Here is a 21,859-nt window from a genome sequence, read left to right on the forward strand (position 1 = left end):
CGGCATGACGACTGCAGTACCACAACCAATCAGCTGCTGAGTGGGCGGCCACATAGTCCAAATTTTACGCGGCGCGCGACGGGCCGAAACACCGAGAAAGAATATCCCGGTCTCAACCGGTTTCAACCGGTCCGTGGTTGGAAGCATGAGCTTAGAGGAAGAGCACACTTGCACGCATTAAAACATCTCTGCTCTCCAACAGTGTGTGCGAATAGAATCAGAAATAAAAACGAGACTCTTTTACTTCGTGATTATGACCCGGAATACCGCACTAAATGTGACTCCGTGAATCTGTGTTGTTAGCTTAGCTTACATTAGCCAGCAGACTTGAATCAACATTGACTTTTCCATTAGCACGCTAAGTTGCTATTAGCCTGATGGGAGTCGGCTGTTAATTCTGATAGCTAATGAATTATATGTTTCAGACTGGGTGAAGACAAGAATCCAAAGGCTGAGATAAACTGCGGAAAGCTTTTAACATATCGACAAGACTCTTTCGTAACGGCGTTTTTAAATTAGCGCTGCTAGTGTCATTCAGGAAAGCTAACATTAGCTTTTGGCTACCGAGGATTGGGAGCAGTGGAAACGCGTGCCATGAGATAACATTGCACAGCGGCTTTCAACGCACTGAGAAGATTAATATCCCAGTCTTCAACTACAAGTCACATCGGCTGACCAATACTTGTTTTCGACGAGCGGACAGGACACATCAGGTAAGTTAAGCCCGACCAATAGTAACGTTAACCTGTCTGCTCCATCGCAGGCTAACGTTAGCATCCGTCAGTTTCAAAAGTAATGTGGGTGTTTGTGTGTGGCGTTAATAGTTAGCTAACTAACGGTTACACAGACTTAACATGACACAGCACATTGTAGCCGTGACCTCGTGTCTCCTCGATCTGCGTTCCTCTATTGCTAACACATTTTACTTGTGGCCAACTGTCAGGTTGTGGTGAATTGAGCTCTACGCACCCAGTTGACCAGGTGGGGGCGCTGTTTCATCCTCTGGAGGTTTATGATTGGTTTTGCCGAGTGTCATAATGAGACCACGAGGGCTGACTGAGGCGTTAAGATGACACGTTTTGACTGAACAAGAATAACGTGTTTCAGACTAACTTCTATAGAACGTGAACTGGTGAAACAACTTAGTCATGCTTTTAATGCATACATTCACTCCCGATTTCTGGCTCACATTTCTAAATATTAGCGCGAAATATTGTCAAAGTAATACTCAGAGCTTTTGTTCGGTCGGCCTTCCCGTGATCTCTACTTGCAGATGTGTGTATTTGTTGTTTGTTTCAGTCGCTGCTGTGGTTTAAGTTTAAATCGTTTCTCCTCCCCTGCCCTCAGAATCTCTATGCCAGCAGAAATGACGATGTTGGCGGATCACCCAGCCAGACAGCTGCTGGACTTCAGTCAGAAACTGGACATCAACCTGTTGGATAATGTTGTCAACTCCATGTACCACGACATTGGATCCCAGGTGGGGACTGCTCTTCTCCCACTGTGGGATTCACATGTAGTCTGTGACGTTGGTCAAATGTGTTATACATTATTGTGTTCAGTTGTGAAAATGAGAAATCTGTTGCTTAGTCTGATCATGCAGCTATTTGGGGAGTCAGATCAAATATGATGCGTAAACTTATAGCCGAATTGAGCCTTTAAAACCTGAAGATTCATGGCATATAAACGATTTGCTGTGTTGCTCTCCTGTAGCAACGGGTGGCCCAGGAAGTTCTCACCAACCTGAAGGACCATCCAGACGCCTGGACGAGGGTGGACACCATCCTGGAATTCTCTCAGAACATGAAGACTAAAGTATGTCCCATACTGGTCCTGAAACAGGGAAAACCTGTACTCTGATCAGCTGTGTTATCCACATCAGGGCAGGGAGGACTGATTCAGTCAGCTTTATCTCTGCTGTACTTACTGGATTTTCTTCAGCTAATGGAAGCTTTGTGTGCTTAAATCTGTGGTTACCTGAAGAATCGTTAGCTTTTCCTTTTTTGTTGCGCTTTCAGGGTGAGGCATTAGTTGTTGTGATCTCATCAGTGGTCAGTGCTGACAAAAGTTTTTGTGGCGTCGCTGTTGTCTTTATTTGTGTTCATCCCTTTTACTGCCACAGAGGCTGCTGCCAGTAGTGCTAAATGTTGCAAATAGCAGCTTTATTCAGAGTGTTTTATTACATTAATTTAGCTACACCCTGCACTGCAACTTCCATTAATTTGTGCAGGAATAATGACTGAAGATGCAGGACTGGTCCTGAAGTGGTGTGCACACACTTCTGTTGATACTGCATTTAGTGTCTCTGCATAAATCTGCTCGCACATGTTTTTCATTGTGTTTGGGTCGTTAACTTTGGCCTTTACTCAGATGTAAACCTGTGACTTCACCAGTGAGACATGACGGTGCAAAATGCTGTCCTGTGGTTTCTTGTTAATTAGCTGTTGATGGACAGAATGTGTCTGACTTTTTCAGAGCTCTAACGTGTCTCGGTTTTCTCTCAGTATTACGCTCTACAGATTCTGGAGACGGTCATCAAAACGCGCTGGAAGATTCTCCCCCGGAATCAGTGTGAAGGTCAGCTCAATGACACGAAATTAGCCAGTTAGAATGACGTTTTTCCTGCCTGCCTTTCCTTTAGAAACTGTTTTCTGTATTTTCAGGCATTAAGAAATATGTTGTCGGCCTGATCATCAAGACTTCCTCTGATCCTGCGAACTTGGAGGTGAAGTTATAGTCCTGTAACATCCGGCACTTTTGTCTGTGAACTTACTGCTCTGTACTGACGTCCCTGTTTTGGTGTTCATTTGCAGAAAGAGGGAGTGTACATTTCAAAGCTCAACATGATCCTCGTACAGGTAAAGAAACGTTTCATGTTTAAATGCCAGCACAGCGACTGACACGGCGTGATGATGCCGGTGACGCAGAGCCGTTCTTCTTCTCTGCACTGTTTTAGATCCTGAAGCAGGAATGGCCCAAACACTGGCCCACCTTCATCAGCGACATCGTGGGTGCGAGCCGGACCAGCGAGAGCCTCTGCCAGAACAACATGATCATCCTCAAACTGCTCAGCGAGGAGGTTTTTGACTTCTCCAGTGGCCAAATGACCCAAGTGAAGGCCAAGCACCTCAAAGACAGGTAACTGATAAAATCTGTGACTGTGTGAAGAGTTGTGATCTGTTATTCGTCTGTTCTGTTCTTCACTTCTGCAGAAAAATCAACAAATAATTAATAATTCTGGGTAAAATCTCTTTCATTTCATTTGTAACTCAATTTATGCCTCGTTATCCACATCGCTTCAGCACTTAAGTTTCTGTAAATGAGTGTGTGGCGTTCAGGCGCTTGTCTAAAGCTCAAACACATGTGTGCTTTCTGTCTTTACACAGAAGACATCTTGTGGGATTATGAGATTTGTTGTTTTCATTGTTTAATCGTGATTTCCTTCAGAAACAAATCACTGGCCTGCAGACGGCTGGGAAGAAGCACAGTTTCAGTTGGGGCTAAACTAATTGATCAAATTACTCCAGTAATATTAAAACAAACTCAGGGCACTTTAAAGTAGATGGAAAAGGGAACTGCGGACAGCTGACTAAAATCAGGACTTGACACGCTCAAACTGAATATTACACCAAAGCTGGTGTTTTGAATTGGAGCAGTTTGGAGCTTAACCAAACTGTGTCTGCCAGTTTAAGACGTGACAGCCTGACTGACTGATGGTCTCTTCTGTCTTTCAGCATGTGCAACGAGTTCTCCCAAATATTCCAGCTGTGCCAGTTTGTGATGGTAAGACGACGCTGGCGTCAGACCAAACGACTCTCAGCTTCTGCTGCTGATGTTTGATAGACACGGCGATCTCTTCTCACATGTTCCCTCTTGGTCTGTACAGGAAAACTCCCAGAATGCCCCGCTGGTCCACGCCACGCTGGAGACTCTGCTCCGCTTCCTGAACTGGATCCCTTTAGGTTACATCTTTGAGACAAAGCTCATCAGCACTCTGGTCTACAAGGTAAACCAGCTCATAGTCAGTAAATCAAAGATGAAACATCTGTAGATCAAATGGAGTTAATCACTTAATGGATTTATCAACCGGCAAAAAACAATTATTTGCAAAAAGCGGGTCATGGCCGGTTTGTTAAGGCTGAAAATGGGTACGTTGATGAGGTTTACTGTCCGACAATACAGACATGACAGTTATGCTGGCAGTCAGCACCGACCTCACTTGTTTTATTGATTATCGCTCATGTGTGTCTCAGTTCTTGAACGTGCCCATGTTTCGCAACGTGACGCTGAAATGTTTGACTGAGATCGCCGGAGTGAGCGTCAACCAGTACGAGGAGCAGTTTGTCAACCTGTTTACCCTCACCATGTGCCAGCTCAAACAGGTACACACACACACACACACACACACGTCACTCCACTCAGTATGATTACACACAGGTGCACTCACAGGTGCCCGCTCCGTTACTGCACATACAAACACACGTGCGGATCAGTCATTGACTTTAGTAGTTTTATCTCTGTTCTCTTTCCTCAAAGGGACACATTAGGTTATCTGCTCCATCAATTAATTAGAATTTTAAGCCCCATTATGATCACAAAACCTACAGTAATGTCAGGGTCCTCAGTCACATGCCGACTCTCTGAGCAGGCACTGAAACTTCTGTTTGAGGTGAAGTCTTGGGTGGCCTCGTGGCTCAGCGGTTTAGACTAAACTTGTTTACAGTAAACGCAGTTTCCTCAAACAAAGCACACTGTGGATGCAATTATGGCAAAAAAAAACTGAGGCAAAATAACATTTGTGTAAATAAATAAAGGCCGGCTTATGAAGTCTTGTTCTGTGGTCTGCTCAGATGCTGCCTTTGAACACTAACATCAGACTGGCCTACGCCAACGGGAAGGATGACGAGCAGAACTTCATCCAGAACCTCAGCCTGTTCCTCTGCACCTTCCTCAAAGAGCACGGCCAGCTCGTCGAGAAGAGGCCCAACCTGCGAGAGACGCTCATGGAGGTAGGAGGGCGACGCAGATCGGTTTCATGGAGCTTCTTCCTCATGTGGAATGGTGGACCTTAATGACTGTTGGGGTCTTGCAGAGTAAACAGACCTACAAGCCTCAGTTGGTGGCTTCTAGTCATTTCTGTTTGATGAAACTCCCCCTCATGTCCAGTGACAGCGTTTCCCAGCCCTCTGCTGTTTGTGTTTCCTCCTACGTTACTGTGGGAAGGGCCAGCTTTCCTGTGGCTGGTGCTCCACTTGTACAAGGACTTACTTAGAGATGATTGTTTTGGGTGGGGAGCAAGAGAGCCGACTGACAGCAGAAGAGAAAAGGCCGTGTGAGTCTGTGTGGCACTTTATTCAAGAAAAGACGGTTCACTTGGTGTTCAGGTTTACGGTCAGACTTTCTCCTTGTGGTCAGTGACCAGCTGTGATGTGTTTGGATGTGACTTTGAGGATCAGAATGTTTCTTTAACTGAACAGGCGACGGGTTTATCAGTGTTAGCAGGTCCTGTTCTGTTGACGCAACATCAGTTTGAGCTTGTAGAAAATTCTGATTATCACAAAAGGCCACATGTATGGAGGTGTCTCAGCACCTGCTTAACTTGTCTGAGTCCTAAATGAGTTATCCAGGACAAAATCTTTTACCGTTGGCTTTGCTGCCGAGTCAGGATTTGACGTGACAGCTGATGGGCGTTATTACGTCATGTCACTGAACCGTCAGGGCCACAGCGGCAGAACCAAGACCCCAACAGTCTTCTGTGATTTTAACTTATTATCCCCACAAGGAAACATTTTGCAGCGGTTTGACGTGTGCTATAACCTCACTACACCCTCAGGCCCTGCACTACATGCTGCTGGTGTCAGAGGTGGAGGAGACGGAGATCTTTAAGATCTGTCTGGAGTACTGGAACCACCTGGCAGCCGAGCTGTACAGGGAGAGCCCCTTCTCCACCTCCAGCACCCCGCTGCTGTCCGACGTCCCGCCTCGCAGACACCTGTACCTGCCCGTACTGTCCCAGGTAGGACCGACACACCCAGTGATGGCTGATGGGTAAACAACACATAATGACAAAGTCACTGTTCTTACCGAATAGAATAAGAAAAGAATAAGAATCATTTCAGCATTCACGAAATGTTTAGTGTGTGAAACATAAAACAGTTTCTCCGAGCCTTCAGGTCTCCTCTTCTGTCTGACCAACAGTCCAGGGACTCTTCATTTACAAATCCTGACATATGAGAAGCTGTTTGACATTTTTGATAGAAAAATGACTGATACGGTTAATCGATTATCAGAACAGGGGACTAATCGTAGCAGCTCTGATGTACATTTGCCACAGGGGTTATTTATCACATTAAAATAAAAAATAAATTCACACATACTTACTGCACACCAAGCAGGACTGGCTAAAAAACAGCTGAGCTGCAGTCATGGCCCAAATACAAAACCTGTTTATTTTGTAGGTGTTTAAATCATGATTTGTTATTTCGTAAAGATTATTCCTCTGTCAACAAGATTTGACTGAAACGACTGACGATGTCTGTCGCTTCAGGACTGGCCAGCAGCTCCCCGCAGACTCTGACACGAACTTATTCCTCGTCCTCCTCCTGTAGGTGCGTTTGCTGATGGTGAGCCGCATGGCCAAACCAGAGGAGGTGCTGGTGGTGGAGAACGACCAGGGCGAGGTGGTCAGGGAGTTCATGAAGGACACAGACGCCATTAACCTTTACAAGAACATGAGAGAGACTCTCGGTGAGTCGCAACACTTTCTTTGAATTCATTTTATACTTTTGCTTTCTGCTTTGCTTCGCCCTGTATTGACTCATTTATGTCTGTAACATCTGTTCACATTCTGTTTACTTCATTAACCTGAGGGCTGTTTGTTGTAAATTTTATATTTTGCTCTGTAAATTTCAGTTGTCTCCTCTCACATTTTTAGTTTTCTGAGAGTACCAGCTACTGTTGGAGCATCTTTTCCTGGCACTGAATTAGAAGCTAACTGCTACCACTGAGTCAGAGGAAGGAATTAATATTTGTTACGCTGTTTATTAATGGCGTCATATCGGCACGGCACCCACAAGAAGTGACCTGACATGTAAAAGTGATCCCTCTGTGTGTGTGTGTGTCTGCAGTGTATCTGACCCATCTGGACTATGCTGACACTGAACGCATCATGACGGAGAAGCTCCACAACCAGGTGAACGGCACCGAGTGGTCGTGGAGGAACCTGAACATGCTCTGCTGGGCCATCGGCTCCATCAGCGGGGCGATGCACGAGGAGGACGAGAAGAGGTTCCTGGTCACCGTCATCAAGGTGGGACACACAGACGATGTTTTATTCAGGGTACTTCCTGGTGGTGGGAATGTCGAGAGTGAAGTTAGAAAGCGGCAGCAGTTTGTGTGCCATGCTAACGGCAAGAAGCACGAGGACGTATTTTACACCAGGGCAGAAAATGTTCTTCCAGGCTAACCTGGCTTAAACCGCCGAATTCAAGTCGTGAAAATGGGACAAAACATGGAGAAGCTCTGAAAATTCATTGGTACAAATATGTTGGCGCCAGCGTCCCTCTGCTGACGACACGACAGGCGCTCCTGCTGAGTCCGGTTTAATCAGCCCTGTTCACCGTGATCCATTTCTCCCAACCACCAACTGCCACAGGAGCTGTGTGTGTGTGTGTGTGTGTGTGTGTGTGTGTGTGTTGAACTGTGAACAGTGTTAAGGGATCGTGTGTGTGTGTTTTGTGCTCAGGACCTGCTTGGCTTGTGCGAGCAGAAAAGAGGGAAGGACAACAAGGCCATCATAGCATCCAACATCATGTACATCGTGGGCCAGTATCCCCGCTTCCTCCGAGCCCACTGGAAGTTCCTTAAAACTGTCGTCAACAAGCTGTTTGAGTTCATGCACGGTGAGAAGCCGGAGGAAAAAATGTTCAAATCTTTTTCTGTTTGAAGCCTTATGAATGCTGTCTGTCTGCGAGTGAGGCTGGTCATGATTGTGTGTGGCTCATCCTCCTCTTCGCCACACAGAGACCCACGACGGCGTGCAGGACATGGCGTGTGACACCTTCATCAAGATCGCCCAGAAGTGCCGCCGTCATTTCGTGCAGGTTCAGGTGGGCGAGGTGATGCCCTTCATCGACGAGATCCTCAACAACATCAACACCATCATCTGTGACCTTCAGCCACAGCAGGTCAGTGCTGTCTCTGGACTTCCTGTCAGTGTCGGCACAGCCTTGACCATTTGAGGTTTTGTTTTTGTCCCATGCTTTGTCAGCTCTGTGTGAAGTCTGCGTCAGTTAAACTCTCGTCTCCGCAGGTTCACACGTTTTATGAGGCCGTTGGCTACATGATTGGAGCTCAGACGGATCAGGCGGTTCAGGAGCTTCTCATAGAGAAGTACATGCTGCTACCGAACCAGGTGTGGGACAGCATCATCCAGCAGGCCACCAAGGTGAGGACGGCAGGAGGACTGATGGATTAGAGTCCATCGCGTGTTCCGCTTTTGTTGAAGGTTTCTCCTTGCTAAATTGTGGACTCTGCTGCAGAACGTGGACATCCTGAAGGACGCCGAGACAGTTCGTCAGCTGGGCAGCATCCTAAAGACAAACGTCAGAGCCTGTAAAGCTGTGGGTCATCCCTTTGTTGTCCAGCTGGGACGAATCTACCTGGACATGCTCAATGTCTACAAGTGCCTGAGTGAAAACATCTCCTCGGCTGTCCAGACCAACGGTGAGTGGGTGCCAGTTAATACAAGATGTCAGGCTCTTCCTGGGTCTAACAGCAGTGGACAACAAAGCCTGTCTTTGCTGTGACAACATATTTGAGACCAGGAGTTTTTCCGGGTTACTGCACAACATACTGTGTATGTGATTTCATTATCTTGCAGTCATGATGAAGCAGCAAGTTGATGCTTAAAATCTTAAAATGAGGATTAATTACTGAGATCAGATTTTCTAAGACCAGCTTTTCTTCACTGTTTATGTTGTGTGTCTTCAACCTTTAAGGTTTCTTTCTCTTGACTGTTTTGGTTTGCTGTCACCCAGACGGTCACTTAGCTGCCTTTTGTCGTGTGTGCAGGTGAGATGGTGACCAAACAGCCTCTGATCAGGAGCATGAGGACGGTAAAGAGGGAGACGCTGAAGCTGATCTCAGGCTGGGTCAGCCGCTCCAACGACCCTCAGATGGTGAGCTGAGCTGAGCTGCTTTTTATTTTCCCAAGTCTGTGGTTATCGTGACTTTTTAGCTGCGTTTTAAATCAGCACTACAACACGTGTGCCCAGTTCCTTCCTGTACTATCTAAAATGTGTAAAATGTTGTCAGTCCTGCGACCTGCACTGCGATGCTAAACTGTCACGACATGTTTGTGTTTTACGCTCTGTAATGAGGGGCTTCCACATTTACTGGTTCTGATTAACAGGTTCGTGGAACAGTCGTGGAGGTTCGGCTGGTGGTTCCGTCCACGCGTTCACGTTTTGTTCTGTGTTCCAGGTGGCTGAGAACTTTGTGCCCCCCCTGCTGGAGGCCGTGCTCATCGACTACCAGAGGAACGTCCCCGCTGCCCGGGAGCCCGAGGTCCTCAGCACCATGGCAACCATTGTCAACAAGCTAGGAGCCCACATCACAGGAGAAATCCCAAAGATCTTTGACGCCGTCTTCGAGTGCACTTTGAACATGATCAACAAGGTCTGTTTGAGTCATTTAGTCACACCTGGGTACCAGAAGTTACAGTCCAAGTTTAGACTGTTGACTCCTCCTTGTGTTCCCTCCTGCCAATTCAGGACTTTGAAGAATTCCCAGAACACAGGACCCATTTCTTCTACCTCCTTCAAGCCGCCACCTCCCAGTGCTTCCCGGCCTTCCTCTCCATCGCCCCGGCCCAGTTCAAACTGATCCTAGACTCCATCATCTGGGCTTTCAAGCACACGATGAGGAATGTGGCTGACACAGGTCTGCAGATCCTGTACACACTCCTGCAGAACGTGTCTGCAGAGGAGGCAGCAGCGCAGAGCTTCTACCAGACGTACTTCTGTGACATCCTGCAGCACATCTTCTCTGTGGTTACAGACACATCTCACACTGCAGGTAAAGGCACTGACTGATATAGAAGGTATTGTTTTAGCAGCTTTTAGGGGCTCGGTTTTATTAAACATAACGTAAATTTAAATAAACAAACTTCAAGTTCAAGTTAAGTTGACAAAACTGACAAAACTCCCCCTGCCTGCCTGTTCCCGGTCCACAGGTCTAACCATGCACGCCACCATCTTGGCGTATATGTTCAACCTGGTGGAGGAGGGGAAGGTCAGCATTGCTCTGAGCGCCGCCAGTCCGGCTAACAACCAGGCACACGTCCAGGAGTACATCGCCAACCTGCTAAAGACGGCCTTCCCACATCTGCAAGAGTAAGTAGGCTTCAGGTACTCCTGTAAATGATGTCAGTCCGTAGTTTGAATTTGTCCTGTAGCAGGACAGCCTGAATTGCACAGACAGGCTAGTAGCTGATGTGGCACTTAGCAGCATTCAGTGATATTTACTGCTCACCATTAATGTTCATCACTGTGTTACATGAACAACCCATAACCATTGTCCATAAATTACTACACAGCCAAATGTTTCACCAATACAACAACACAATGTTAGCCTAGCATAGCATCAGAAAACTATTTGTGCTCCTCTGTCCAGCAACACCTGTCACCTGAGTGAAAGTTCCTACCTGTGCATTAAGAGAGCTCGAAGCTCAAAGGTGACACCTGCTGGGCATTGTGGTTTCCTGCAGACACTGAGCTTCAGAAATGGCTTCAGCATGGACAGAATAATATTAGGGATTAGTTTAATAGCCAACTGGGTTGTTAGCAGGAGGGTAGCAACATTTTAACGACCAGTCGACTAATTGTGCACATCCCTACTTGAATGTCTTGTCTTCAGTGCCCAGGTGAAGGTGTTTGTGACAGGCCTGTTCAGCCTGAATCAGGACATCCCTGCTTTCAAAGAGCACCTGAGGGACTTCCTTGTGCAGATCAAGGTGAGTGTAATTAATGAAGAGGTTGACAGTTGGATCCAGAGTGTGACAAAAGTTATTGAAAAAGATGATGATGGGTCAGTGGAGGAAACCCCCAGAGTGTGCTGCCTCTCAGTGAAGACATTAAAATGTTTCTGTCTAATGAAGTCATCTGGTTCTGTATTTATTGGCGTCAACCTTTCAAAAACAATAATTTCTCTGCTATGAAAACTGTTTGCTCACATTTGAAAGCAACAGGGCACCAATCTAACAGCAACATACGTTACATTTATAGACCCACAGTAACAAAAACTGTCTCAGCCTCTCCTGTCCAGCTCTCAGAGTGTAGTTGTGGGAGCGGAGGAGGTGTTTTCATCCCGAGCTTCAGGGCTAACCGCCTTCACCTTTCAGCAGCTGGGAAACACACGAGGCTTGTGGCTTACTCTCTTCCTGCTGCTCCTCTGTTCTCCACACTGACTCAAAAACTAGACCGTAGACCCCAGAACCACCTGCAAACTCGGCCGATACATGCAGTTATTTACTTTGTATTGGATATGAAGTCTGTGTCCATCTGCACTAACTTTGTGCAGAGTTTGAGTTTTTGATTTTGAGCAGCACAGGCACTTTGGCCAGCTTGACTGCAAAGCCTGAATTCTGGTGTGTGTGAGCGCTGCTGAGCCTCTGCGTGTGTGTGGTCCTGCAGGAGTTTGCTGGGGAGGACACGACGGACCTGTTCCTGGAGGAGAGAGAGGCGGCTCTGCGCCAAGCCCAGGAGGAGAAACACAAGCTCCAGATGTCGGTGCCCGGCATCCTCAACCCTCACGAGCTGCCGGAGGAGATGTGCGACTGAAGCAGCGGCGAGCAGCATGTACAAAAACAGCTCTGAAGGCAGGCAAAGGTCAAGAGAGCAAGGACGCTTCCTGTTGATAAAATGTTTTCTTTTCGAGTGTGTGTGTGCGTGTGTGTGTGTGTGTGTCTGGAAAGAGAATGAGGGGCCAGAGGAAGGACCCCAGCACTCGGTTGTACGTCGACCAAATCAATGTCAATATGTAAATGAGAATCGTCCCCTTGTCTCCCTTCAACCCTGGTGTGAATTTGTTGTTGTGGTTTTTTTTTCCTTCCCTTATAAACTTATTTTATACAAAGATTTTTTTCATGTGTGACCTGCCATCTTTTGTTAATTCTTTGCTCATTAAAGCTTTATGTTTGGCAATACGGTTCTTTTTACATCTGCATGAAGTTGAAAGAATTCATGGTTATTTTTTAATTCTTCTTCTCTTCCCTCAACTCACCTCCTCTCCTTTTTGTTAATATGTAATATATAATGTTGAAACACTTGCGGTGGTTAGTTGACAGATTGCTCTGGTTTCAGAAGTGCCATGAAGCATGGTGCAGGATGAATGTGATGCTCAAGGAGTAGACGTGTACTTCCTTGCTTCCTTTGTTGTCTTGGTTTGTCAAGTGTGTGTGTGTGTGTGTGTTTTGTTCTTTTTAAACTCTCTGAGTCGGAGCTTCAGTTGGATTGCTCTGCGTCTGGATGACAATGAAGGCTGTGTGCATATCATCCTGTTTGTAAAGCTGTCTTAGTACTCTGAGAATATAAAGTTGGCTATTTTTACAAAAAACATCTGTGTGATTCTGTCTTTTACCCAAAGTCCTGAAGGTCATGAAAATCCTATGTGGCACAGTATTATTATATTATTGTCCTATGTGGGGGAAAAGGGATGAGTTAAAGAGTTTGATAGCCACAGGGAGGAAGGACTTCCAGTGGTGTTCTGTGGAGCACCTCGGTGGTCTCGGTCTATGACTGAAGGTGCTGCGGTAGGATTCCAGTGTGGCCTGCAGGGGGTGTGACTTTTTGAGGATGTTGAGCAGTTTCCCCAGCATCCTCTGCTCAGACACCTCTGCCAGAGACTGCAGTTCCACTCCCAGGACAGAACCAGCTCTCTTGATGAGCTTATCGAGCCTGTTGGCATCAGCTGCCTTCACCCTGCTGCCCCAGCACACCACAGTGTAGAAGATGACACTGGTAAAACATCTGCAGCATTGTCCTGCAGACATTAAAAGACCTGAGTTTCCTCAGGAGGAAAAGGCGACTCTGCCCTTTCTTGTAGAGGGCATTGGTGTTGACTGTCCAGTCCAGTTTATTGCCTATGTGGACCCCTAGATACTTGTAGCAGTCCACTATGTCCACCTCAGTACCCCTGATGTTGATAGACATATGACACATAAATGGGAAATTTTTCTGCTGTATTTGATGCCAAGCTTGGCTGTCGATGGATCTGCTTTGAGTAAATGGTTCCCAAACTTGTGAGCAGGGTCTCCTGGAGAGTCACACCTGAGCAGGTGGGAAAATGTGCATTTTATCCCAGCACTAAACTGCTTGTGAAACATACTGCATTTCCTCAAACGGTGACTGTGGCCTTTATTTACCTCGGCTGCAGAGCACCAGGCCTTTATATGAGACAGGCCTTTATTTCTAACTCCTCTAAGTATAATTGGTCATATTTTAGTGTGAAGCCCCCTCATTTCCTAACCTGCTTCTGTTTTCCCAGTTGAAGTTGGGTTATTGCATTATGCTTTTTATTCTACGAAATGTGTTTGGCTGGGACATTAACGCATGCACACCTGCAGTAACTAAAATGCAGTGTTCGCACTTACGCGTAATCCTGAACAACAAAGAGTTACTTATAGTATGTCTATACTGTTGAAGCTACTAAATTAAAAGGATAGAGATGTAAATTATGCTTTCTTGTAAGGGGCACCAGAACTTTATCCACCCTTTTTATTTTTTAAACCCATGCCAACAACCGCCTCAGGCGGTATGAGAGCTCGTGCTCGTGTATGAGCAAATTCTGTACACCTAACATTACAGTATCAACTGCATTATTATTATTATTATAACTGTCATCATTAATATTACAAGCTCCATCGGTGCTTTTCCCTCCATAACAGGAGGAAATGTCCACTTTAACCGGACTGATTCATTTGGGGAAAAGTGACATGTTTCTGCTTAGTATAATATGGTATTTAACAACATTACGTTTCAAACACACAAACTACTTTGGGGATGCTGAGAAAGTCGCGACCCCTGCGAGCGAGTGCAAATAAACCATAAAAGCCTGAGAATAGAAAAATAAAAGTTAATATTATATTTGTATTGCCCATGAATGTCATTAAAGTCATATAGATTATTTTTACCGCAGTTGTCCTTGAACTAATAAGAAAAACTTGCAAACGTTGCTTCATCGAGAAGATATCATCGCGAGAATACCGAAGAAAAACGAACGGGCGAAGGAGACAAGACGAAAAGTCCCGAACTATCTACACTCTCTATCGCCCCCCCTCCTTTTTTAACATGGCTGCTGTGTCTGCTCTCTCAAGTAACGCTCAGATTGGAGACTGACTCGATTTCTACCTTCCAGTGCCTCTTAACTTTTGGCTTACATCAACCTCGCTTGGATGCACATCACGTTCTACACCTTTTTGTTTCCCCCGGGTACCTTTAGTGGAATAACCTTCACCAATCACTCCCTCCACTGGGCCTTTTTTTACCCCAAAAACAACCAACTGCCAGCCAACAACAGTTTCCAGTGCAATGGTTTGAGAAGGTGCACTCAGTTTTCCTCTTCATGAACAATGTGTGAAAACTGCGCCGAGCTGGTGGAGGTTTTAAATGAAAGTAAGTAAACAAACCATTTTATTTACACCAGACGATGCTGAAGCAACTGCTTGATGTTAGCATCGCTGTCCGATGAAGCTTCATGGGAGCATGTTAGCTAGGAGGCTAGCTAAATATAACTTTGTTTTCTTGATTAGCTCGCCTACTCATCCAGACGTTGTAGCAGTAAGACAGTGGAAGTGATGACATTATTTCTGCATATTTGGTAGTCGGTGACAGTTATGTGTTGGTGCCAGACGGTGTCGTTTTGATATGAATGCCAAATGCCATTTTCATTTCCAAACTGGCAGTCAGTTTTGGGCCTGTCTGTCAAACACTCACAGAACTCACACAAGCTAGCTCCAAAACCGACTCCAGTTCTAATTACCTCGACCAGTTTTGTATGTGACATTACAATCATGACATAAAATACGTTGGGACTGACGAACACGGTGCGCTTAAGCTATTTTGAAGGGTACCGCTATTGGCGAAAGGCGGCTTGGATGGATTTTGAAGTTAGCTAAGTTAGCTAGTTTAGCTACAAGCAGGCTGACTTTGTTTGATGTGTTTGTCAGGTCAGTCTGCTAGCTGTCCACTACGCTGCCACCCATTGTTTTGCGGATGGCCATATTCACAGTGCAAAATGGCCAGCTAACTGTCAATTTTACGATCGAGGTTAATATTACTGACACGAATGTAATGATTAAATTTCTTATGTGTGTTTTGGCGAGTCTGTGAAATGATAACAGTCTAAGCTCGCGGCAAATAAGCTAGCCCCAAAAATTAATGGCTGCAACGAGGCGCATATTTTGGCACATCGTTAATCTTCAGTAGCTTGTATACATTTTTTCGGCCGATGTCTTATGCACATTAGCCTTATCCCACGCTCGTTTTAGAGCTACAGTTATTTCTGATCTTGCCACAAAGCTCCATTTTAACATGTAGGACTAACGTCAACTTTAGCCAACAAAAAGTAAATACAAGGTTGCCTTGGTAGCTCGAAGTTAGCCGTTAGTCCAGGCTTGCTAACCAGGCCCTGCTGCACCTCGGGGGTGTCCGTGAGACACCGAACAAAGCCTTTTTGTGTTATAACACACTTGTTAATTCCGTTACGTTGCAGTGATTGGAGCTTGTACTTGTAGTTTTCCTGTGCATGTCCAACCGATGGTGTGTTATCAAGTTGTGCGTGTGAAGTGGAAGCTCCTCCTGCAGGCTCTGTAGGAATCCACTTTAACGGACAGTCATGCACCTGACTGCAGCTCGGGCTCACTAATTCACATTTAATAAGCTACCGAGGAAGCTAGCCGATTTCTTTTTGTCAAGTTGCCATGTTGTTGTCGAGATAAGCAGGAGTGTGTGTGCAGATATTTAAGTCCAGTTGCGAGAGTGAGTTGTGGCCACCTGTTTTTGGAAAGGAATGTCATCCTCCTTGTGCAGCTTATGGCTAAACGTCCACACAGCTCAGACATACAGTATGTGGAGGCTGAACATGTTTGAAAGCCGTGCTCTTCGTCCAGCCTCCTGTCTGAAGACTCTCCAGGCTGCAGGCTGCAGGCCCCCTTTATAATTCACTCGTACAGGACATGCATGTGCGACGTGTTTCTGCTCGTGTGTTAAACCTGCACACACCTTTTCACGTGCTGCTAAACACAAATCATTTGTTAAACTGTGCAGTAATGCAGAATAACTTTACAGCCAGGCTCGTCTGTCTTGCCTGCATGTTTTCCCTTTGTCTCTTTCTCTGGTTAGGCAGTCTGTCAAATGACGTTTAAAGGTCAGTATCATTAGTTTTCCGTTCTTAACAGGACAGCTGCTCCCTGAACTCAGGCAGCCATGCTGGTCTGAGCAGGTTGTCGGTGAAAAGTGGCCACTTTTGTGTTGGGTGACGAGGCCTTGCCCCCTCACTGAAGCTGGGGGTAACCCCACAGCAGAGGTATGTGGAGGATGCCCACCTGTCTTTGGCCATAAAGTTTGTTTTGAGCAGACATTTAAACAGTTGAATTGCTGCTGCTGAGTCTGTGAATTTGTCAGTTGTTCGGTGTCTGTGGAGCTGTTCAGCTTTGTGCATGTCCGTGTGTGGAGGGAAAACCAGTCCAGTGAACAGAGCTCCGTTTTCCAATGCTGATGTGTGCAAGAGTGTCTGTATATTTTTGGGAATTTCCAGGTGAGGTCATCTATTAGCTTTTGTTTTCACCTAGAAGCCTGAAGTAGTCTGAATAGCACTGTGTGTGTCAGTCCTCACAACTAGAGCTGGTGATCATTTGAGATTTTTTAAAACCAGCGTCAATACAAAACCTGACTTTCAGCACCGGGGTCGCCAGGTTTCCAGGTTTGTCCGGTCCAGCGTACGAGCTCAAACCTACTGCCATGCACACCAGCTGACGAGGCATCGGTCATGAGGAGGTGGGGTTTGTTCTCGTCCAGCACACAGAGCTGCTGGATGAGAAGAAACTGATGGCTAACGAGTTGGTGCAGGTTCTGCTGTCTAACGTTGTGCTCCACACTGCAGCACTTCAGTGTCGAGCCCCCTTCATTTGTTAACAAGGCTTTAACTGTGAAACACTTCTCAAGCCGCACCAGGCCAAAGTCTTCTTTTAATGATTATTTTGTTGTTAAACTTCAGAAGAAGAAGAGTTGGCCCGAGTGCTTGTTGCGAGTAATAAAAACAGGATGCGTCACAGTCGTCCCGGCGGGTCGCGCTGCTGCCACACTCATTCATGTGGTCGGTGGGAGCAGCTGCTGAGTCGACACCTGCTGGTGAGGTTCAGTGTGCTGGTCTGGTCCAGAGTGGGGCTCAGTGTCAGACCGCTTTGAACAGTTTGTACACGGGCCAAACAAAACAATGCTTCATTTCCCCGGTGCCTTTCTTTGACGAATGTGAACATGTTCTTTTAAAACGTGTAAAATCTCAAGCTCTTAATGTTTAATATGGTATAAACACAAGTAGGCAGGAACAAAGTAAGTCTGGAAAACTTTGGCTTTCAAACAGGAGCCTCACTGCTGGCCTTCAGTACTCGACAGCTTTTGATACTCGGATACTTTTTAGGTTTTGTTAAACGTGTTTCAGTTGGGTACTTCTATACACACGCTGTAGAAGTACTCACTTTGGTGTAGTTTATCTTTGATCTGACTCGAACTACAATCACAGAAACTCGACAGCTGATGTTCACCTCTTTGCCGGCGAGATGGTTTCGTCCCGGCGAGGACGAGGCCTGTCGGTCGGCCTCGCCGGAGCAGACTGGAGCTGTGGAGCGCCGACGGGCGGCTCCACGGCAGCGTGCTGTCAGCTGTGACTGCTCTGTCGGCGAGACTGGCAGGTCCATGTGTTGTGTGTGCAGGTGACCTCTGACCTCAGATCTGCTGCGGCAGCGTGTGTCTCGGCTTGTGGCAGTTTTTAGTGCTCGACGCAGCCTGGTCTGTAGTTGAAGTCGGTCTGCCGCTGTGGTCCAGGCTGAAAACCACCAGCAGCTCTCAGATTTGGTTCAGGCGTTCCCTGATCAGGTTATGTTTTTAACTTGTTCACTGCTTTGGTTTTTGATTAAATACCTGCTGTACCAAAGGGTTTCCCATCAGCCCCGGCTGTATTCACAGTATCAGCCTATCAGCACCGAGTAGTCTGAGTCTGCAGTAACCAAAGTTATCAAATGAATGTAGTGCAGTATCAGCCTCCGGAATCTGTCAGAGTGGAAGTATAAATGTGTAAAGGTAAACACACCTGCTGACGTCAGCGGGTTCACTTTGTCTGCCTGTTAGCTTGTAGCTCAGAGGGCTGCGGTGCACCTGCAGCTTCAGTCGCTTCATTGGGATACTCAGCCGTTAAAGTCCTCCTACACGCTGCAGAGTTTAATATCAGGACTTACTGAAGACTTACTGAAGAGGACCTGAGGACACTTTCAGTGATCTTCAGTTTTTAGTGTATCGATGTTGTCTCAGATGTTGTCTCAAATGTTTGCACATTTACAGAATTTTGCAAAGAAGCTGAAAGCAGCTGATTTGTCAGATTTTTTTCCCTCCAACTTAAAGCGTATCTCTGAGCAAATAAAAGGAAACTGCTTGATACAAATAACAATAATCTGTTAGCACAGGAGGATTGAACTGTGGACCTTTTGAAAAGCTCCTGCTGACCCTGATGAGGTCAGCAGGAGCTTTTCACCACATCAGGCTTTTTCACTTCCCTCTGCTGAAGGCCTTCGGTCCAGAGAACCGACGGCATGAGCTCAGTGCCGTCAGGAGCTCCTGCTCGGTTTGTAGTCGCTCTGCACACCTGGCTGAACACACTTTAATTGAAATGTGCTTCTGTAGCGTCACAGCTGGGACGTTTCTGTTTGAACGCCTCCGGTCTGGCTGAATGTTACGGTGGCTGCTGAGCTGAGGAGTGTGATCACACGGTGCAGGTGTCTTCCTCTTGTATCCTCTTTGTATTTATATCCATGGCGAGCTGCGGCCATGAACTGGGGTTAACGGTGGCTCCCGTGCGCCCGCTGCCAAACAGCATCATCAAAGCCAAATCCGCCGGGCCGTCGTCCCAGAGCACATCAGGGCGGGAGCCTCAGAGGAGCTTTTGTTCACAGGTTCAGAGCTCAGAGAGTTTTGGTTCACTTTCAGGGAGGAGACGTCCTGCTCGCAGGGCCCGGATGGTTGATTGGCTTCTGTTGTTGCTGTTTTTCCTTGTTCTCCGCTGCCAGATTCAGGTCAGCGATTCAGTGGAGACACTTGATTCCTCCGAACTGGGCGTGACTGATGTGGACCTTTCAAAGGCCTACACAGCAGCAGTAACTTTAGACTCAGGCGGTTCAGTCCTGGTGCTGACGTTTAACAGCTTCTGACCACCAGTTTCAGTCCGATAACCTGTCATCACCCTTTATTCATAATGTGTTAGTCCGTGGACTCACTCAGGACCTCCTGCTTCATGTCATGTGACCGTGCAGCTCAATTCCAAATACTTTTGTTGTGTGGGAATTTGAAAGTGTTGTTCTCAGAGTCAGAAAATGTCATGAGTTCTGTGATTCTTTGCGTCAGGTAGTTTTGGTGTGAGATGAACTCGATGACACTTTTCAGTCACGTTCCTGACATGTCTGTCTTCTTTCCTCTTCCTCCTCAGTATCGGATGCAGACAGCAGTGAAGGAGGCTTCCAGCTGAAGAAGGAACATGCCCTGCGAGTGCTGGGCTACATCAGCTCCTGGACTCAGAGGTCAGTGCTGACACAAGAGAAGCCAGTTAGGTCGCCGCTTTGTGTTTCGCATGTCGCTGCTGGCCGGCTGCAGTAGTTCAGCATGTCTTTAAAAACAGAGGAGGGAGAACAACTAAATTTCAACAAGATGGAGATCCTCTCACCAGCCGGGAGAATCTGCTCAGTGGAAATCAGTCATTTCAGCTGCCGCCACAGGCCAGCCGCCTTTGAGCAAGGCGTTAAGGCGGTGAACCTGAAGCCTGGTGACGCTGCAGAGGAGCCCTCAGCCTCTGCCATCCTGCACGTGGATGAATACATTTGAAAGAAAATAGATCCTTTTTGAAACGTTCGAGTCTAATGTGCTCTGACGTGACGGTTCTGAGTAACGATGACTCATGTAGTTTGGTCTTCTGCTTTGCTTTGGTTCGTCCAGCTGGAACGTTTTGACGTTGGACGTATGACGGAGACTGCAGACGTTCAGAGTCTGCTGACTCATTTGTTTAAATGTTAGCGAGAAGCAGTTTCTCCTCGGGCCTGTTGAGCTTCATGTGTTGGAGTGTGACGCTCTGATCTGACCAGCGAGCTGCCCTGCACTTTGACTGACAGGCTTAGCAAACCTGTTCAAGTTTATGTTATCTTACATGTCAGATATTTTCACATGTTCACATGGCAGTGCCAGACATTTCCTAACGTTAAGCTGAGTTTGTTGGAAGACGTTTTTGTTCACAGTCGCAGCAGTTCAAGGAGAAAACAGAGTATGACGACTGTTTCAGACCAGAATAAAATCTCATATGCATATTGAATGGCTGCATTTATAATATATGTTTTTTTATCCAGAGCACTTTACAGTCTGCCTCTCATACACACACACACACACACACACACACACACACACACACACACACATAGAGCTGTTTAAACTTTCAAATGAACCTGTCAGAATCCAGTTTAGCTCGCTTGCTGTGTGATGAGCTTTTCCCCCTGGAAGTCGTCTTCTCAGGCAGCGTTAAACGCCAGCCAGGCTGTGTGAGGTCCTCAGTGAGCTCCACCAAGCCAGAAACCATTTGGAGCCATCTGCCTTCACTCAGCCTTCTCAGACCTCACTTATAGTCTTCGAAATGTGTCTGCGAGGGATTTATTCAGAGTCTGAGAACAGGCAGCACATAGCAGGTGCGGAGAAGGTCTGGTTCAAGGCTGCCTTCCTGCACCGACTTTCAAACTTTCTGCTGTTGTGACTTAATTGAATTAAAATAACAATAAAAAGCACCGCAGTTTTGCTGCAGGTGTTTTAGCGTCATAATTGCGATAAGATGAGCTGTGTTGACGATCGCCTCTCTTCCTCCAGACAATGTCTCTGCTGCTTCAAGGAGTACAAGCACCTGGAGGTCTTCAACCAGCTGGTCTACGCCCTCATCAACCTGGTCATTGCTCAGATCAGCAGCCTGAGAGACCGCCTCTGCAGCGTCCAGGACCACGCCCACAAAGGGAGCGGTTCTGGGGCCGAGGGGGCGGGGTCTGAGTGGGATCGGGGGGATGCCGCACACGGGCCCCTCCCCCAGCCGTCCTCGCCCGGGGAGGACGAACCCGTGAACGTGGAAAGAGACTCTGCAGAAGAGGATGCCGAAGCCCCCGATTTGAACCAGAACAAGACCCAGAGCCAGGGTCAGTGTGCCGAGCAGCCGTGTGAAGCCCAGGTGGAAGCGTTGGCCGCTGGGGAGGGCGGCGGCGGCGACCACGGGTCTGTGGGTGGTGACGGCGGCGTCGCAGGAGATGGCAGCGGTGACTGCCAGGACCTGTTCAGCTCCTGGACCACAGAGGAGAGAGAGAAGCTACTGCTGTGTGCCGCCAAGATCTTCCAGATCCAGTTCCCCCTCTACACCGCCTACAAACACAACACACACCCCACCATAGAGGTAGGACCCGCGTCACACACGTCTGACCAGGACTCCGTTTTTCAGTCTGACACTGATGTGTGAAAGTACAGAAATCATGTGAAGATCATTTTTTAGTAAATTAGCAGTGATCATATTGCATTCT

General features: G+C 46.9%; 2 protein-coding genes across 5 annotated transcripts in view; both read left to right on the forward strand.

Moving 5' to 3' along the window:
* Positions 1–76: 76 nt before the first annotated feature.
* On the forward strand, positions 77–12,224 carry xpo1a (exportin 1 (CRM1 homolog, yeast) a). 2 transcript variants are annotated; one of them, XM_046375496.1, is made up of 24 exons: positions 77–713; positions 1,348–1,480; positions 1,714–1,815; positions 2,505–2,577; positions 2,664–2,725; positions 2,814–2,858; positions 2,957–3,138; positions 3,735–3,783; positions 3,887–4,006; positions 4,254–4,382; positions 4,851–5,009; positions 5,834–6,016; positions 6,609–6,747; positions 7,128–7,309; positions 7,745–7,901; positions 8,023–8,186; positions 8,312–8,446; positions 8,541–8,724; positions 9,073–9,179; positions 9,484–9,678; positions 9,774–10,077; positions 10,235–10,394; positions 10,918–11,014; positions 11,694–12,224. In XM_046375496.1, the coding sequence occupies exons 2-24, from the start codon at positions 1,355–1,357 to the stop codon at positions 11,838–11,840; spliced, it is 3,201 nt and encodes a 1,066-aa protein (XP_046231452.1). In that variant the 5' UTR covers positions 77–713; positions 1,348–1,354; the 3' UTR covers positions 11,841–12,224. The 2 variants fall into 2 exon arrangements, with proteins under 2 accessions (XP_046231452.1, XP_046231462.1); XM_046375506.1 differs by lacking the exon at positions 77–713 and adding an exon at positions 1,109–1,132.
* Positions 12,225–14,310: 2,086 nt separating this feature from the next.
* Positions 14,311–21,859, forward strand: part of usp34 (ubiquitin specific peptidase 34) — a 38,754-nt gene continuing 31,205 nt past the window's right edge. For all 3 annotated transcript variants that reach the window (XM_046375644.1, XM_046375653.1, XM_046375661.1), the window contains exons 1-3: positions 14,311–14,672; positions 19,753–19,843; positions 21,168–21,735. In XM_046375644.1, coding sequence (XP_046231600.1) covers positions 14,630–14,672; positions 19,753–19,843; positions 21,168–21,735 — 702 coding nt within the window. In that variant the 5' untranslated portion in view covers positions 14,311–14,629. The remainder of the gene's footprint in view (positions 14,673–19,752; positions 19,844–21,167; positions 21,736–21,859) is intronic.

Source organism: Scatophagus argus, chromosome 2 (assembly GCF_020382885.2).
Source record: "Scatophagus argus isolate fScaArg1 chromosome 2, fScaArg1.pri, whole genome shotgun sequence".
Taxonomy (NCBI): Eukaryota; Metazoa; Chordata; class Actinopteri; family Scatophagidae; genus Scatophagus; species Scatophagus argus.

Bases quoted from the DNA above. Each gene is read 5' to 3' on its own strand.
- xpo1a (XM_046375496.1), top strand. From the start codon at position 1,355: ATGCCAGCAGAAATGACGATGTTGGCGGATCACCCAGCCAGACAGCTG. The intron at 4,383-4,850 runs GTACACACACAC...TGGTCTGCTCAG, and splicing joins CCATGTGCCAGCTCAAACAG to ATGCTGCCTTTGAACACTAA. The intron at 10,078-10,234 runs GTAAAGGCACTG...CCCGGTCCACAG, and splicing joins AGACACATCTCACACTGCAG to GTCTAACCATGCACGCCACC.